The sequence below is a fragment of the Acipenser ruthenus genome, chromosome 28 (assembly GCF_902713425.1).
Source record: "Acipenser ruthenus chromosome 28, fAciRut3.2 maternal haplotype, whole genome shotgun sequence".
In the NCBI taxonomy this organism is placed as follows: Eukaryota; Metazoa; Chordata; class Actinopteri; order Acipenseriformes; family Acipenseridae; genus Acipenser; species Acipenser ruthenus.
This window is the reverse complement of record NC_081216.1, coordinates 1,813,511-1,831,814: the sequence shown is the minus strand read 5'-3', so window position 1 is coordinate 1,831,814 and position 18,304 is coordinate 1,813,511. Positions and strand designations below refer to the sequence as shown.

Below are 18,304 nucleotides of genomic sequence, written 5' to 3'. Positions count from 1 at the left end.
AATATATACACTATATATATATATATATATATATATATATATATATATATATATATATATATATATATATATATAGTTCCACCGTTAATGATTAGGGGGAGTGGTTCGCCGTGCAACATGCGAACACGTTAATTTTATTTTATATCACAAAAATAATAATTTGTTTTTCAAAAAAAAAAAAAATTGTACAACTGCAACGTTTTACTTTGTATTTTATTTTTTTTTATTTTTTTACGCGGCGGAACCCAATAGTTACATTAGATTATTAAATATATTCATTTAAAAAAAAACAAAAACAACAATGTCTTCGAATTGTACCAACGCTGCGCCGGTCAGTGCCAGCAAAACCAAGACAAAAAAGAAACATTTTATCGGACAGAAAGTGAAATTGTTCCGGGCCAGCGAACCTCTTCTCAGCGTCTTGATGTGGGGGGTGAACCACACGGTAAATAAACTATCATATATTCTGTTTATGCGTGTCTTTGTTAATCTTGTTTGCTGTATATGTACGATTAAATATTATTGCAGATCCCTATAGCTGCAAAACATTAACGCTATGGCTGTCAATTTAAAACCAAACGGGATAATGGGCTGATCACACTCAGTTAAATGCCTGTATTTATGTGATTTTTTCATTGTTTCTAAATGTAAACATGTATTTTACGTTTATAAAGAATCTCAGTACTGTGTACAAGCGTTGTGCTTTAAGAGATCAGGGAGGGGAGTGTTATGTTATGACTATACAACCATGCAGTTCTGTTTATTATTACTGTAATTATTATTATTATTATTATTATTATTATTACTATGTCGACATCTTGTTTCGCTTTCTGCAGAACACATTTTTGTAATTAATATACGCACATGTTTTATAGGATGCGTTCTAAAATACTTTTTACACATTGTGTGCGTGTCTAATCTGAAATGTTTAATTGTGGATCATGTCAGTGTTGTTATGTAACCATATTAAAAAAAGTAGGTGACGTGACAATTTGATTATTGAGGTTTAGTGTATTTTATTATGAATCAAAATAGGGGTGCGGCACGGTAGTGTATGTAATTAATGCACGTATGTTTTTTTTTAATTGTAGTAACATATATAAATATTCCTAACAATAACCTATAAGTAATTTTTTAAGGATTATCCTCCACTTTAATAATATGACAAGGTATTTTACAGCATTTTAATTTTTGTGTGAAAGAAAGTTGACAGTTTGAAAATATTTGCTCACATAGATTTCTTTTTTGATACTGCAGGCAGGTAGACAAGATTAATCAATCAAGTGTTTTTATTTTTATTATTATTATTTTTTTAATCGGTCAAAGCCCGCAGGTGGAATTAATCATTTAACCAATAATGGATTAAACTCAGTCATTTACATCCCTTTATTTGGTAGACCTACAAAATAGAATTTAATGAAAGAACGAACAAAGAAGTTCATTTTAACTGTGACCTTTAGGGCTGCCAGCAAGCAAGCTCCTAGTTTGTATACCGAGGCACGCCAAAGTCAACACTCATGTCACAACTTCCCCTGACAATTACTCCATTTAAAATGGCAATCATAGTGCTCAGTAAATTAGTTGACCACTAGGACACAAAACTGGCATTTGGCTTCAGCACTGCAGCTGAACGAGAAACCTCCTTGTGCATCTCAGGGCTGTCTTAAAAAAGCATCTCTTTGCTGATAGGATTCACAGAAGAGGGGCTTTACTGTGACTGCATGAGACCTGTAATCCTTGATAACAAACCCACCCAGCAATACACTTCCACCTAACGGCATGAAAAAGATGCACATCTCTACAGAATAGCTGCACACTATCCAGAGGGGCAATGTACATAACATTGATCACATGCTCGTAAGTGTGGGCAGTGCTTTATAAGCGACTGAAAAAACACCCTGCATATAGCCTAATCCCTTGCTGCACAATTATTTTTAAAAAGGACATACGGGACGTATGATAGAGCAAATACAGGAGAGTAGGGGACTTACTGGGACTGTATTATTTTAAGGAGAGGGGATGACTGTACACAATGCACCTGATTCCCGTGCACGATTCATTTAGCTGTGAAGAGAACACTGTTAATCCTTTTGTGCAAACAGTGAAGAGCTTATGTCGGTGTTGCTTTGTGTCTGTGCATTAAAGGCAAGGCTAGCCAGGTAAGAATACACTGTTCATTTGGGATCTGTTTTTCAGTGATGGCAATAAGACTCCTGTTGCACAGCAGTTTCACCCACTCCAGGTTTCGCTACGAGCTTGATCAGCCACAGTGTGCATCGGTAACAAGTTCATTTGCGTCTTGTTAGACTCCTAGTAAAACCAGGAATTGATGAAGCTGCTGTGCAACGGGAGTCTTATTTCCATCCCTGTTTTTGTGACCTGGCAAACCTGCACTAACGTTTTGGTGCTGAAAAAGATTGAAATCCTGTTTATTCTTGGAGGCTGCCCTTTCATCTTCCAGTCACTTTTCAGCCCATAATATTGTTTGGATTCCAGATGAGATTACCCCGTCTCCCGGTTCTTTTTGTGAAACTTGTATTAGCATGCTATCCATCAGACTGCTGAATTGGTTTTCGGAAGCGCATTGGATTACCTGCCCCTGGGCTTGGTAAAATGGTGTTGGATCAGAAGCTGGATTTGCCGTTCAGCTCTTTAAAATAGGAGGAGGCAGGTAGAAACGGTGTCCCTTCTTTAGTTGCAAAGCAGAGCTTATCTCCTAATAAATCTATTGGCCGTGTTACAGGGTTGGCATTGCATAAGATTAGTTTTACTTGACATGTAGCTTCTTATCACAGATGTTGTTCTTTTGTATTTATTTGCCCTCAGTTTATAATCCCTGGATAGGGAGGACAAATGGAAGCAGTTTTGTTGCAGCATTTAGTTCTCTGGCTGTGTGTGTGTGTGCGTGTTTTTAACGATGAATTCCATCTCTTTCAGATTAATGAGCTAAGTAATGTGCCCGTCCCGGTGATGTTGATGCCAGATGATTTTAAAGCCTATAGCAAGATCAAGGTCGACAACCACCTGTTCAACAAGTACGTGCAACACACCATCTTCGTTTGTCTTGTACTTTTGGCAAGCCTAGTGAAAGTGAGGAAATGGCTTCCTTTCTGAGTTTCGAGGTTTGGTTTACATGTCTTTCAGCTCTTCATGTGCTGCGTCGACCCAAGGATAAACCCAAGCCAATTTTTCATTTTGAAATGAGCTGAGTAAAACGTATGATTAGGACTGTAGCACAGAAATCTCCCGTGGTTTAAAATGAACCACGCACCCCGATGAGAGAGGGAGAGGAAGAGGGAGAGGGACGAATGTGGATGGGTTTATTTCAGACGTCATTTGTGCATTGGTTTATTTTTGCATGGTATCTTTTTGATCCGGCCGTTTCTAAATTCTGTTATATGAATACGGTTCAAGCTGTGTTTGTCTGAATAATTGCCCCAGCACTATAGACTCTCTGTAGAGTGACTGGGATGCACCTTGCATATATATATATACTACAGTATAGTGTGGGACAGGTGGGGGGCAACAGTGTTTAACCCTGTCATGCATTGGGGATGGATACAAAAACTCTTCTAGTCTTTATATAGGGACATGTGGAGGACACAAATGCATGATGTTTTTTTTATTTCTTTATTTTCAGCTATTTTCAATATTTCATGCATGAAAGGGTTAAAGCTTACATTGCTTTCTGCAATGAAGAAATCAGAGACAGCGCTTGGGCTTTTTTTACATGTCAGCAAAAAGCGTGTTTGCAGAAAGTCGGGACAGACGGAACTCGGAGCCACTCCGGTGGTCGATTGCAAAACACTTTCTCAAACAGCTTTCTGTTCGTTTTGTTTCCGCAGAGAGAATTTGCCGAGCCGGTTTAAGTTCAAGGAATATTGCCCCATGGTGTTTCGAAATCTACGAGAACGGTTTGGCATTGATGATCAGGACTACCAGGTAAGGATGATGCGTTAATACTTATCACAAAGCTTTTGTGTTTATTACAGTGCTAGCCTTACCTAAAATAGCAGAGGTATTAGTTATCAATTTAAATTGTGGTCCTTGGCACAGTGATGTTTTTTGAACTATAAAAAAGTTTTAATGTGTCTATGTGTACTGTATCTTGTGGTGCTTTGGCAGGAATGGAAATAAGACTCCTGTTGCATAGCAGTTTCACCCATTCCAGGTTTTACTACCAGCTTGATTAGCTGTAGTGCGTGTAGGTAACAAGCTCAGGTGTGTCTTATTAAACTCCTAGTAAAACCAGAATTGGATCAAACCGCTATGCAACGGGACCCTTATTTCCATCCCTGCTTTGTTTCCTGTCTTGCTGGTTAGCTTGCTATCCATGGGCACTTGTTGGAGCAATGTGAAAGAGAGTAGTCTCCTCAAGTCATTTCCAGCACTGTTCTGACCAATAGTACTCTTCAGTGCTTCTCAAACACCAGTTTTCGCGCTGTCTGACGGCCAAACCCTTAAACATTTCAGTCTTGGTGCCACCAGGCTTAGCGTCTGCTTACATACATATGATTTTCTCCCAGGAACAGTAAAAAGTTGTCTCTTCTGGGATTATGAATACATTCCTATCATTCAGGTGCGTTCCTTGTTTATCTACGGGGAAAATGTAACTTGCAAAGTTGAAATTCTACTGCAAGTTAAGTTCACAGCATTTACCGTATTCCTTCGAATTTAAGATGCAGCCCAAATTTACCACCCTCAATTTGAGGGAAAAAAAAATCAAATAAATATGCAATTACAAAGGTACATCCTGAATTGCACTGTTGTATTGTACAAAACTGACACGAAACAGTGGTGTTGTAGATTAACCACTGAGCTTGTTTATCGTGCTGCACACTGTATAATACTTAAGATGGCGTCTCTGTCGTACACACACCCCTCACTCACTTACAGCATCACACATCCTGGCAACAGCAAGCACAGCACAACACTCCATGACATCAGACAACACCCAGCAACCACAACAGCACTGAACTGTGGCATTGCTTGGCATGTCGAGGAATACGAGGGTCTGATCAGCATTTCCAATCTGTCCAAGCTGGTACTGTTTGTTAGAAATGCTGAGATTGTAAATGTTTCTCTTGGAATTCCTCAGGAAGCTTGGTTTGTTTTTTCTCAGCAGTGTCAGGTTGCTGCTGGTGCATTCGGGCAGGCGCCTTTGTTGACTTTTCTTGGCAGTCAGTCTTGTTGCTATTTGTGTACTCGGGTAGTCACGTCTTTTACGTCTTATACACGCATCACTATACTGTGCTCGAATTTCAGACGCAGGCTGTTTCTGAGAAGCACAAAATGGTTAAAAAAGCGCGTCCTTAAATTCAAAGGAATACGGTTCATGGTCCCTGCAAATGAAAATGCACTTTGCACAGAAACAGCATTGCCAGTGCTCGCCTATATTAACATCTGCAGAAACAGACAAGCTGCTGTCTGCCCGCATTATATTGAGCAGTTCACATTTTCTGTTCAGGCATTAGGGAGAGCGCCGTACCCTATTAACAACTGACCAGCAGACACTAGCATTTTATATTTGAAGCGTAACATTTGGCAAGTCTAATAGCTTAAGTGTGTTTTTTTTTTTTTGCATTTTTCCACATTGCAATTGCAGGTCTACGTCTGTGCTACGTCTTTTTCCCCCATGCAGTGGTCCGGGTTTGAATAGGGCTACATAATTTGCATTGCAGCAGCCAGCTTGGCTTGGTGGTTTATATTTAACTGTAGTTCACACCAGGTAACGCTGTAGCCTTAGATTAACCCGCTTCCTCCAGTGAACCGGAGCTAGATACTCAAACTGTGCAGCTCTTTAATTACAGGTAGAGTTTACATGTAGTTAAAACTAACCTGTACATCCATTACAGCTGTAATAGTGCAATTCCTATTTAATTTAAATTACAATCTAATTGCAATTGTAATTGAAGCTTGGCACACCTGCATATTAGTAATTATAATTGTAGCATCTAATTGATCGATTACAGATTATTTCTCATTATCGTTGTTGTTGTGTTTTCAATCGCATTTGGTGACCCCCATGTGTTTGCAAAAATAAACCTGATATAGTCTGTTTCTGTATTTGTGCCTGTGATTATTGCTTTGGGTTATTCAGAATAATAACTGTAAAAGTATCCAGAATGATCGATACGAGATGGATCTTTGCACCACTAATGCTCTGTTTCTTTGATCTGTTGCCCCCGGTCAGTACAGTTGTCTGCCCGCGATGCAATATTGCTGATGTTTTGGCAGAGGAACTTTCTCTCCATCTCATGATTTTTCTACTGTTTTTTAATAAATCTTTTTTTAAAGTCTCTGATGTCCACGTTTTGAAAGCTGTTGACAAATAAGAGAGAAATTATTAGAAACACAGCAAGCTCTGTCAAAGCCTCTGCCCCTGGGGTTGTGTCCTGGCCTCCTGAACCCAGAGCCCGGGGTACCAGAGACCGGAGACCTCCCGCCTCTCCACACCGGAGAGGCGGGAGGATCACGTGACCCCATCTCCGCTGCTGCTGTCTGCCTGCCTGGAGACAATATGGAGACAATAGCTGACTAAATCAATTTCTTGCATCTTGCACGCTTCTGATTCTTAAAGAGTATACTGTTAATAAAATGCTTTGTTTGAAAGCAAATAATTTGGCTAATTTGCCTTTGCAAGATTATAGGGGCCTGCCACCAAGGGTCAGAGTGCTAGCTGTTGGAGTCTCTTAGAGGTGAACCGCCATTGACATAACATTATAGAACAGCTGAGCGCAGGGGTTTTGCTTGGGAATGCAATGACAGAGGATACACTTCAAGTAATTGGTTAGGTTTCTTCCACCCCCTACTGCTGCAGTCTTAATGACTACTATGGTATTATAATTTGCTTTCATGTTAGTAGCATTAAAGACCTTGCATGCACATTAGAGACTGGAAGATTACCCGGATCCACCTACAAACAGAATACTCTTGAGGCTGTCTGCCTGCTGCGAGTCTGAAAACTGTAATAATGATGAAAGTGCTCTCTGAGTGGTTTATTATTATTATTTTATTTATGATCATTTGAGAATTTTTAAAGAAATGGACTAGACTGGCACTACAGGAAAATATGAATAACTGGAGCTGAATAAATGATAACACAGTGATTGGGGGAGGAAAAAATGAAAAGTCTTTTTGTTGGATCTTCAAATTCTCCTCCTTTTTTATTTTTTGTATCTAATTTTTAGCCAAATTCAAAGCAAGGATGCTATTCTTACAGTGTAGGCAACTGTCCTTTTTATTTGTACAGTAGTCAGAGGTTATCATTAATACTCTATGCGGGTTTAGAAGAAAACAGGTTAAATTATGATTATTTTTTTTTGGACTCTGTTTCCACACGCAGACAACATCATTTTATCAAAAAAAAAAAACAAACCACTATAAGCTTTCTTTTTTTAATATACTTGCATTTGATAAACTTAAAAAGAAATACCTTTACTTGTTTTCCCTTATAAAAGTGTCCCATAGTAAAAGCATAGCACAGTGTAATACGTCAAACTGCAGAGTGACTATGCACATTTCCTAAACCTTTTTAAGGGTGACAACGGGTCAACAACCAATTTATTTTCACCACTTTGGAGTGAAAGCGGTTCCGTTCAGTGGACGATGGAAATCGGGCATTCTTGGGTTTAACTCGAAAGTCCCCACCCCATAACAACAGTACCTGACTTACCTGTTACGAGGTGTAACCGACTAGCTGTTACTTTAATTAAGGGAGTTGCCTCTGTGATTTGGTCTCCGTGGCAACCTGCTCATGATCTGAATGGAGAGCAAACAGAGTCCTGCGGGTGGACTGATCACTGCGGTGTTTGTCAGTGTCCCCCCTGGGTCTGATACTGAAGACGGTTGTGTGGGACAGGACAGTGTGTGCACAGCTACTGGAAGGGGTTCACTGAAGAATCAACTTGCAGTTGTTTAGATCGAAATTCAAAATTCAAACGAACATCTATTCTGACTAATAGGGTTGGACACAACCTCCTCCTCCTCGTCCCCGTGATCTGGATTGAGCCCTATGTGTCAGTGGCACTGTTTTCTGTTCTGTCAATGCAGCTGGATTCGCACATGCTTCATTTTACACAAATAAGTAGAGTGCAACAATGCATTAGTTAAACGAGCTTATTTCATACCCATGCTAACTTTCACCCTTTCATGCAGGTCAACCTCATATTGGGATGAATTAAAAAAAAAAAAACTCTTCTAGTCTCTCTCTCTCTCTCTCTCTCTCTCCTCTCTCTCTCTCTCTCTCTCTCTCTCTCTCTCTCTCTCTCTCTCTCTCTATAGATAGATAGATATGGCGATGTATGAACAACACAAATGCATGATGACCTCGTATGAGGATGCTTTTTTTCCACCCATATGTGTCCAGTACTACTATTTGTATTTTTTATTTGGAGCTGTTTTCAATATTTCATGCCTGGAAGGGTTAAACAGAGGCCTTGTGTGGATAGGGGATTGGGGGGGGGTGGGGTGATACTCGACCATACAGTACAGTAGCCACTTGGAGTCCACCAAATGGTTCTTGAATGATTGAATAAATGTCTCATTTATAATCTGGCTGCTTTAAACAACAATAGCGTAACGATCGTTTCACGGTTGGCGGTGTGTTGCGATCGCCATTGGTCTGTGACTTGCGTGTCGTGGTTCGAATCGCCAGTGAATCGTCTAGCAGAGATGTAGAATGCACACGGTCAGTTTAAACCCAGGGAGCTGCAGCAGTCTTGTTTGTGGGATCTGATGAGTGCTGGGTATGCATTATAAATGCAGACAGCTTTTCGTTTGCATGAAAAGGAAAGATGTGCTTTTTAGTTTGGATGTTCAGCTGTAATACGCGCTTGCCTTTAATTTTTGGTCATTTTATACTGAGGCTGCTCAAGATGAGTGGATCGGCAGGCATTTAGAATTGAATATAATCAGCGCTTCAGTTAACTTGCACAAAATTTGAAAGGGGATTTTAAAATAGCAATGGCTTGACAGCTACTTTTGATCCCCTCTCTCCCTGCATCTTGTACAAAGCTATTAACAGCAGAATCAGGCTATACAGTGTGCAGTTGGAATACAGTCCAACCTGCTTGTAATGACCACAATGATGGTGTTTATTGTATATACAGGATTGTTAATTTCACTTATATAACTTTGTGGAGGTTCTGAGTTGCTGGCATTAGGTGTCAGTGCTTGCGTACCAAGTGTTTCCTGTAATGTACGAGAACCATTTCATTGTAATGTACGAGAACCATTTAATTGTTCCTCATTGGACTTCAGTGCAGGTTTGACTGCAGTGTCCATTTTAGTTAACAATTAATGTGATGATTGAGAACACATTGACTGGTGATACTGATAAATATTGATTACGGTACTTCAGTTGGTTTACATGAATGACTTGTACAGGTGAAACCAGGGGCCAGTTTCACAAAACACTACTAGTTAGCCAGCTATCTTATTTCAATCCCAGGTGGGGTACACTGCTGCTGTATTCTTGAGCAAGGTACTTTACCTAGATTGCTCTAGTAAAAACCCAACTGTATAAATGGGTAATTGTATGTAAAAATAATGTGATATCTTGCAACAATTGTACATCGCCCTGGATAAGGGCGTCTGTTAAGAAATAAATAATAATAAATATTAATATATATATATATATATAAAATAATTTTCTTAATTTTGAATTTTTTTTTAATTACTTTTTTTATGGAAGGGAATTGGATTTAGAACTGCTTTGTGAAACTAGCCTGAGTTACCCTCTTGCATTACTCCTCTCTGACCAGGAGGGGTCATTGTTGCTCTGATGTGTGTACAGTATGTGCTGAAGAGAACTGTGAACATTCCAGAGGCTGCCCAAGGCTTCCCTGTGCAAACTCACACTTGCATTACTACCCCATGGAAAAGGACGGAGGTTTAAAGAACAGTAACGTCATGTTTTTTGCTGCTACCTTCTCCTGTTTGTTTCAGAACTCTCTGACAAGAAGCGCCCCTTTAAACAGCGACTCTCAGGGTCGGTTTGGGTCCAGATTCCTCACCACCTACGACAGGAGATTCGTGATCAAAACCGTGTCGAGCGAAGATATTGCGGAGATGCACAACATTTTAAAGAAATACCACCAGGTACAGAACAATGAAAGTAAAATCCACTTTCCTCTCCTGGACTTTTTGCAGTAGCGTACGACTGAGCGAAAAACAAGTAATGTCGCCCGTTAACCCAGCAAGTAAAGATTTTAGAAGTGAATGCAAAAAAAACAGTGTGAAAACCAGGACGGAAAATGAAATAACCGAGCATAGCGATTCTGTTCTACTCTGGCTTGTGACACTGGGGAAACAGATGATCAAAATGCAATCGTCTGTCATCCAGCCCCCCCTCCCACTCCCTCGCTCTCTCACTCTCTCTCACGTTTTCATTTTCTTTTCATGTTTGCAGTCGTCCTGAGTGGTTCTTTTTTTGGTACTTGATGTAGTCTGTGCTCAAGTGCTTTAACCTGAGTTCAGAAGCTGCTCTTCAGCTCTAGTCTCCAACCATAAACATATGTAGTACATGCTCGATAAACAGCAGCGCCATCTAGTGCACAGATCTATGGGGCAGCTATGGGGCAGCAGTGTGGAGTAGTGGTTAGGGCTCTGGACTCTTGACCGGAGGGTTGTGGGTTCAATCCCCAGTGGGAGACACTGCTGTTGTACCCTTGAGCAAGGTACTTTCCCTAGATTGCTCCAGTAAAAACCCAACTGTATAAATGGGTAATTGTATGTAAAATAATGTGATATCTGTATAATGTAAAATAATGTATAATGTGATATCTTGTAACAATTGTAAGTCGCCCTGGATAAGGGCGTCTGCTAAGAAATAAATAATAATAATAATAACAGATCTGTATTGCCAGCAATACCAAAGGAAACTTGATCCGTAGTAGCTGATGACTAGATCCAGCCTATTTGTGGCACGTGCAGCAGACATACGAATAACCGCTTCTGAATTCAGGCAATAGCACCCTAATGCAGATTTATTTGAAATTGAGATACGGTGTCTATGGTACTGAAGTTCTCTCTCCTGTCTGTCCAGTTTATCGTGGAATGTCACGGCAGCACGCTTCTCCCTCAGTTCCTGGGGATGTACAGATTAACAGTGGATGGTGTTGAGACCTACATGGTCGTCACAAGGAACGTATTCAGTCATAGGTTAACTCTACATCGCAAATATGACCTGAAGGTAAGGACCAGCACATTAAAAACCTTTTTGTTAACCTTATCGTTTCACGGTACGCGGTGTGTTGTGATCCCCATTGGTCTGTGACTTGCATGTCGTGATACGAATCGCACACTGGGCTCAATGAATCGTTTAGCAGAGACGTTGAATGCACGCAGTCAGTTTATACCCAGGGGGCTGTAGCAGCCTTGTGCATGGGGTCTAATGAGTGCTGGGTATGCGTGGGGGAGGGTGCATTATAAATGCAGACAGCATTCATAATTGTATTAATGCAAACAGAAAAGGGAAGATGTTACTGACTACAAACTTCTTGTTTCCTTAGGGTTCAACTGTATCAAGGGAAGCTAGTGATAAAGAAAAGGTAAGAGAAGCTGTGTAAATATCAGGGATCCAACAGCGATGGGTATAACATCAAAGAAGTATTTGAAAAAGTGTGATACTCAACGTTTAAAACTGAGGGAACACAGAGCCACTTTGTAGCTTGGAACTTGGTTTCAGGAGACTAGGTTTCAGGACACTGCACGGCACACCAGGGGAGACTTGGGGGTTTGATACAGCAACCTCAAACTAGGTCTCCTGGAACCAGATTTCAAGCCACTGTTCCTAAAAAGGGGGCTTTGTATTCCCTCAGCTTAACATGCAGTGTGAAAACCCTAGAGAGTAAATGTCTCGGTGTGATTAAGCAGCGTGCCTCAATGGATCATCTTGCACGGCAGGAGAGAGACGCTCCGGACTGCACAGAAATAGTGACCTGCTTCTCACTCCCTGCAGGCCAAGGAGCTGCCCACTTTCAAAGACAACGACTTCTTGAACGAAGGACAGAAGCTTCACATCGGGGATGACAACAAGAAGTACTTCCTGGAGAAGCTCAAGAGAGACGTGGAGGTATTTAGTTATTTATTGATTCGTTTATTGGCTTATTAATAATTCATTCGCAGACAATAGCAGGATTTACAATCACAATAAATAACATTGGGGCGGCTCTTAAAGTTAACTAGGTGTTGGGGATTTAATTAAAAGCCCTTTAGTACAGGATTTATTTATTTTTTTTCCATTTCTTTGTACCCTTTTAATCCTTTCAACACTGTACACCCCTACAGCTGAACTGAGTATGACGAAAGCATTTATGAATTTCAACAAACAATTCCCTTAAATTACATCTTCACAGGACTCCTATAGCGCAGCCGTTTCACCCATTCCAGGTTTTACTACGAGCTTGATTAGCCACAGTGTGTAGAGAAAAAGCTCAGGCGTGTCTTATTAAACCCCTAGTAAAACCAGGAATGGATCAGAGCGCTATGCAATGGGAGCGTTATTCCCATCCCTGCAGTGTAAAGCCTGGGTTCCTCTCCCCAGTTCCTGGCCCAGCTGAAGATCATGGACTACAGCCTGCTGGTGGGGCTCCACGACGTGGACCGGGCGGAGCAGGAGGAGATGGAGATCGAGGAGCGGGGCGAGGAGGACGAGTACGAGAACGACGGCATGGGGGGGACCACCGGCTCCTTCGGGACCCCGCCCGACAGCCCCGGCAACCTGCTCAGTTTCCCCGGATTCTTTGGCCCCGGGGAGTTTGACCCCTCGGTGGATGTGTACGCCATGAAGAGCCACGACAGTAAGACTGCACCCGCTGGCTTTCTTCTGAGTTTGCATTAGGATGGTTTCATCTTTTTTTATATTTACAACACTGTTTTTTAAATACAGTTTGTCCCATAAGTCAGGCATCAAAGGCAATTTGATATAGAACCCATTCCAGGTTTTACTACAAGCTTGATTAACCACAGTGTTTAGGTAACAAGCTCAGGTGTGTCTTATTAAACTCCTAGTAAAACCAGGAATGGATCAAACTGCTATGCAATTGGAGTTCTATTTCCACCCCGGATATATTGTGCTTGAAGATGTTGTTTATATAACCGCACCCTACTGCAGCAAGAGCGGACCTATTTTGCTTGCTCTGTAACTACCCAAGGGAATATAAACAAACAGGACTGTGAACAAAGCCATGTTTCTCATGCAGCATTGCACTCCATGCTTTTCAGCTTCTTAAAGAATCCAGTAAACACAAGCTATATACATGTTAGTGTACAATTACACACTGCCCTTTTTTTTATAAATTTAGTCGCTGCCAATTATTTTTTTTATTATTTTCACCCCAATTTGGAAATGGCCAATTATTTTTAGGCTCAGCTCACCGCTACCACCCCTGCGCTGACTCGGGAGGGCGAAGACGAACACATGCTGTCCTCCGAAGTGTGTGCCGTCAGCCGACCGCTTTTTTTCACACTGGGGACTCACCATTGTATCTTTTTTGTGTTCCCTGAAAAACAGACAAGGGTTGGAACGGGCCAAAATGAAATAATGAGATATGCATCACACGCATTTAACCGTCACTGAAGTCAAAATTGTATAGGGTCGGATATGTGAGTGCTGAGTGTGTGTGTGTGTGTGTGTGTGTGTGTGTCTATATATATATATACATATCCTGAATTGTTCCTTTTATATTCACAGATGCCTTGAAAAAGGAGGTGTACTTCATGGCGATCATTGATATACTGACACACTACGACACAAAGAAGAAAGCTGCCCACGCTGCCAAAACTGTCAAGCACGGGGTATGTAGTGCGCATTGAATTCTATAGAGGGTGATGCAAAACGTTTGGCCAGAGCTGTATGTTATTTGTAATACAAATATGTCTTTTTATTTGTTTGTTTCCTTTTCACTCAAAACAGGCAGGAGCTGAGATTTCCACCGTGAATCCCGAGCAGTACTCCAAACGATTCTTTGAATTTATCTCCAACATCCTGTCATAGTACCACCCCCTCCATCTCTATCCCCTGAAAACTCCAAGAGGAGGCACGAGATTGAGAGACTTTTTAAGTTTGGAAGAAGAAGAAGAAGAAGAAAAGTTGAGTTGAGTGTGTTGAGTTTTTGAGCAGTATTTAATAATCCCCAAGTTCAAGAGAAAACTGCAGTGTTGTCCCCTCATCCACCGTCTTCGAATACTCTGTGAATGGAGTGCGCCACCCCCCACGGCTATTCCTGTCCCTCGTTTAATTACTGAACGGACTCCCATCAGCGTTGCCTTGGACTGTTTATTTGTTATTGCTTCAAGCAATTAGCATTATTATTCTTATTATTTTTGTATTTTTATTGATTCTTTTAAAACTGTTTTTTTTTTTTTTTTAACCGTAAGGACTCGATCGATCGAGGAGTGGAGAGTGTGCAGCGTTTTCTAGCATCGAATTCCACGGCAAGTTTACGGCAAGTTTGCCGAATAATGGGTATAAAAAAGTAGGTCAATTTAATGCAGACCTTATTGGTCTGATGAGACTCGTCTGGTGGTAACAAATAAACATTCAAATGAAGTTCATGCCCTGTCTCGTCACTTTCCGAGTGCCAGAAATCTGTTTTTTTACTGCATTCCTGGTTTAGCCCCCACCCGTTTCCTTGTACGAGAACGACAGCTCAGAGTGGTGGTGCCTCTGCACACCCCTATTAATTAGTAGCTAAACCGTATAGACCATAAGCTGAAGTGAGACAGACTGAGCTGGGCAAATTGACTTTGCTTGCACCCCAAGTCCTGTTTTGTTAGTAACTTGTTGAGATTTCTTACTGAAATGATTGGTGCTGTGCCCGCAGTCTAAGATATTAGTCTCCAGCTAAATGTGCTCTGAATTGATAAGATTCATTTCAGGAGTCATCCAGCCGGCCCCCAGCTCTTCAAATTGTGGAAGATTATACAGCAGTAGGAGGTAAGCAGTTTAACTCTGCGTGGATTTCGCATGTGTGGGTGTCAAACTCCAGTCCTCAGGGGCGTAGGGTCTTCGGGTTTTCATTCCAACTTAAGCTCTCAATTAACATAACTGATCTAATTATTTCTTCAGTTGGACATATTTAATATGTTTTCAAGGTCTTTTACATCTGATGATTTCAAAAGTACGATCTAGGAAACATTTTGAGACCTGGACAGAAGTGTTAAATGTGTCCAGTTAATCAAATAATTAGACCAGTTAAGTAATAGAGAGCTTGGGGTGGATCGAAAGCCAGAAGACACTGCGGCAGTCCAGGAGCTGAGTTTGACACCCCTGGGTGAGCATGACTGCTTCTATTGCTATATTCTTTTTTTTAAAGCTGCAACTTTAATCAATGAAATTAACAAGAGGCTAAACAAAGAAGAATGAGTCACCCAAACAACTTGTTTTACTTATCGCATGAATTGATATTTTATATATTGTTTACATTAAGAAAAAAAAGATGGTTTTTTTTCTTTTTGTTTGTATGCAGTATTTTTTTGTCACTAGCAAACAGCAGAAAGATACATTACTTGAAGGTCATGCATTGCATATTAAAGGGAGTTTTATGTTTTTTTTTTTTTTGTGGAAGAAAAGATCTCTCGGGCTACTGTGAGAGTCAGAGGGTGTCTCGTTTTATTTAATTTTTTGTATAAAGACTTTTATCCAAGGTTTTGGAGAGCTGCCCTTAAAAAAAAAAAAAAAAAAAAAAAAAATCATGCCTTGAATTTCTCCCCCGCTCATAATCGAATTACAAATCAGTGACGTTCTGGAACACTAATGCAGACTAAACACAATATATCAGAATTGAATACCCCTGAACTAGCCTCGGGAACTAATATTTAAATAAAATGTATATATACTGAGCATCAAAATAAACTTATCACTTATATTTGAGTATCAAAACAAACGTATCACTTATATTTGGATAGAATTCACTAGGTATGATCAAAAAATGACAAACTCTGTTTTAGAGCAGGTGCAAGTGACTTTTATTGTGCTGATTAACAACTGACCTCACGAAGATGCTGCAGAATGATCTGTCGATCTCTGGCAGGTGTTGTGACTCTTGGTCTCCCACTTCGTGGCCTGTCATTGACAGAGTGTGTCTGGTTATACCGTCGCGCCAGGTTTGAAATTGCTGTCTGTGAGCACCCAAGACGGCGAGCCACAGTGCGCTGCTCTAGGCGCTGCTCTCTGGACAGACGTGGCATTTTTTTTTTTTTTTCTGTGATTCATTATTGCTTTTATTCAAGCTTGCAATTCAGCAGCTGAAATCACTCCTTATCCAGTGTCCAATCAACTGTCTCACTAATTAGGTGATTAAGTGCATATGCTTCAGTCACAGGCACTCAGGCGTGTCATGGTCAAGGATGAATGATTGAGTGATTAAAACGAAACCAAAAACATTTCGTCAACGTCCATCATTTATATACCTTATTTTTTTCCGAAAATAAATGTGTTATAACAGTGATACGTTTATTTTGATGCTCTGTGTGTGTTTTTTTTACAAATGCAAGAAGAGATTTGTAAATCAGGAGCGATCACAAGCCAGGCAGACTTGTGTTAAATCCCTTCTTTAAAGGGGAGGTTCACAGTAAATTGTCCAGAAGTTGCACTGGTCAGTTCAAGTTTAAGGTTTTCAGGAATATATTTTTGCAAATAAAGTGACATGCCTCTGAAACTCCCTTCACACTAATATGTTCATTTTGGAAACGTGACTGTGAATGAGACAGATGGCGATCACGTGGTTTTCAAAACCCGTGGAGCATGCACTGTTTAATTTGGATGGGGTGATGTTGGTTTAAAATTGTGCAAACTTGACTGACAGGGATCAGCCCTCTCCCACTGTAACCTGGATCTTTTTCCTGCAACAGAGTTAATGAAATGAAGACAAACTCTGGGAAGAGTATCTCTTTGCTGATCACTTTTGTTACACCTTTCAGCATGGGAGTTATTCAACCGGTAACCCTTTCCCCTCCTAAAACTGAACAGTGCAATGTTTTTACTTTTTTTCTTGTGCATAAAAACCCTTACATTTCCCAAATGGATTTTAAGCAGGTTCACTGTCCCGTGGTAATGGAGTTTTTTTAGGGCTATCCCAGTCCAGGACTTCGTTGAAATCATGCCGTTAGATATCTAATTGAACCCGTGCCCTGGGTTGGAGCAGGGTCATGTACTTGAATGAATGGGCCACTGTACTGAGAATCTGCTTCAGCCTTGCTCCTGAACATAGTATATAAAAAAAAAGCACTTTATATTTTAATCCAGTTTGCAATCAAACAATTAAGGGATTTTTTTTAGTGCTTGTTAATAAAACACACCTGCTTCATCTAAAATATAAATTTTTAAAATGTACGTCTGACTAGTACAGAAAAGCATGGTCAAAGACAGTTTAAAACACCATTTTTTAAATTTTCAATTTTTAAAAACAAAACAAAACAAAAAGTTAAGACTAGACATATGTACTATATCAGCACACGAAAGTACATTGCATTTTGTGTTAATACTCTTGTTGGCTACATGTCCACAAAGATACTGCCTGCTATTGTGTCACTGGTTTTGCTTTTTAATTTAGTTTCACTGTTGAAATTAGATATAGGACACTTGAGTGAGTTCCCCAACAGAGGTAACACAGGTATTCCAATTCTGGTATTTGTGTGCTGCACAACCCTTAATAACCCTTATATTAACACATGGCTAGATGCAAGTGTTTTCAGTAATATTTAAACACAGATGCTCGGAAACTACATTTTAAGTGTTTATATCTGTTTGTAAATGAGTGTTCTCTCCAATCCTTTCTTTGCTACGGGATGTTTAAAATAAAATATTAACGGGACGGGGGGGAATAAAAAATCAACAACAATGCTATTTTTCTGTGTGTGTGTGTGTTTTTTTTCCTTTAAATAGCAATTGTATATATCATATCATTGAGGCAGATGAGGTTATCAGTATTTTTTTTTTTAATACGGTATTGTATTCGAAAAGTAAGTTTTAAATGTATTCGCTGGAAAGCATTCTGTGTGCTTCCTGTGCTTTGATGGACTATAATAAATACCTGTTTTAAAGCTCGTTTGAGGTATTTGCAGCTGCAATGTGGCCATCGTTTTTGATCGCATTACTTTCCCAGTCAGGCCAGTTGAACGTAGCATTGTTTTCCACTTACGCGTTGAAACTTTGTTTCTGATAGCACTGAGCCCACATGCATCCCCATCATGTACTCTTATGTAACAGCTGCATATACCTGTCAGTTTCAGGGTTGGGGTCACTTTGCTGTGATTGTTAATCAATTAAACTGGCTTCAAATGAAAGCAGGCGAACAAA

General features: G+C 40.2%; 1 protein-coding gene across 1 annotated transcript; it reads left to right on the top strand.

Annotated features, from left to right (window-relative positions):
• Nucleotides 1-98: 98 nt before the first annotated feature.
• LOC117434740 (phosphatidylinositol 5-phosphate 4-kinase type-2 beta-like) lies at nt 99-17,395 on the top strand. Its single transcript, XM_034057375.3, has 10 exons — nt 99-445; nt 2,938-3,035; nt 3,846-3,942; nt 9,949-10,101; nt 11,048-11,194; nt 11,514-11,552; nt 11,963-12,076; nt 12,548-12,803; nt 13,697-13,800; nt 13,919-17,395. The coding sequence occupies exons 1-10, from the start codon at nt 302-304 to the stop codon at nt 13,997-13,999; spliced, it is 1,233 nt and encodes a 410-aa protein (XP_033913266.1). The 5' UTR covers nt 99-301; the 3' UTR covers nt 14,000-17,395.
• Nucleotides 17,396-18,304: the final 909 nt, after the last annotated feature.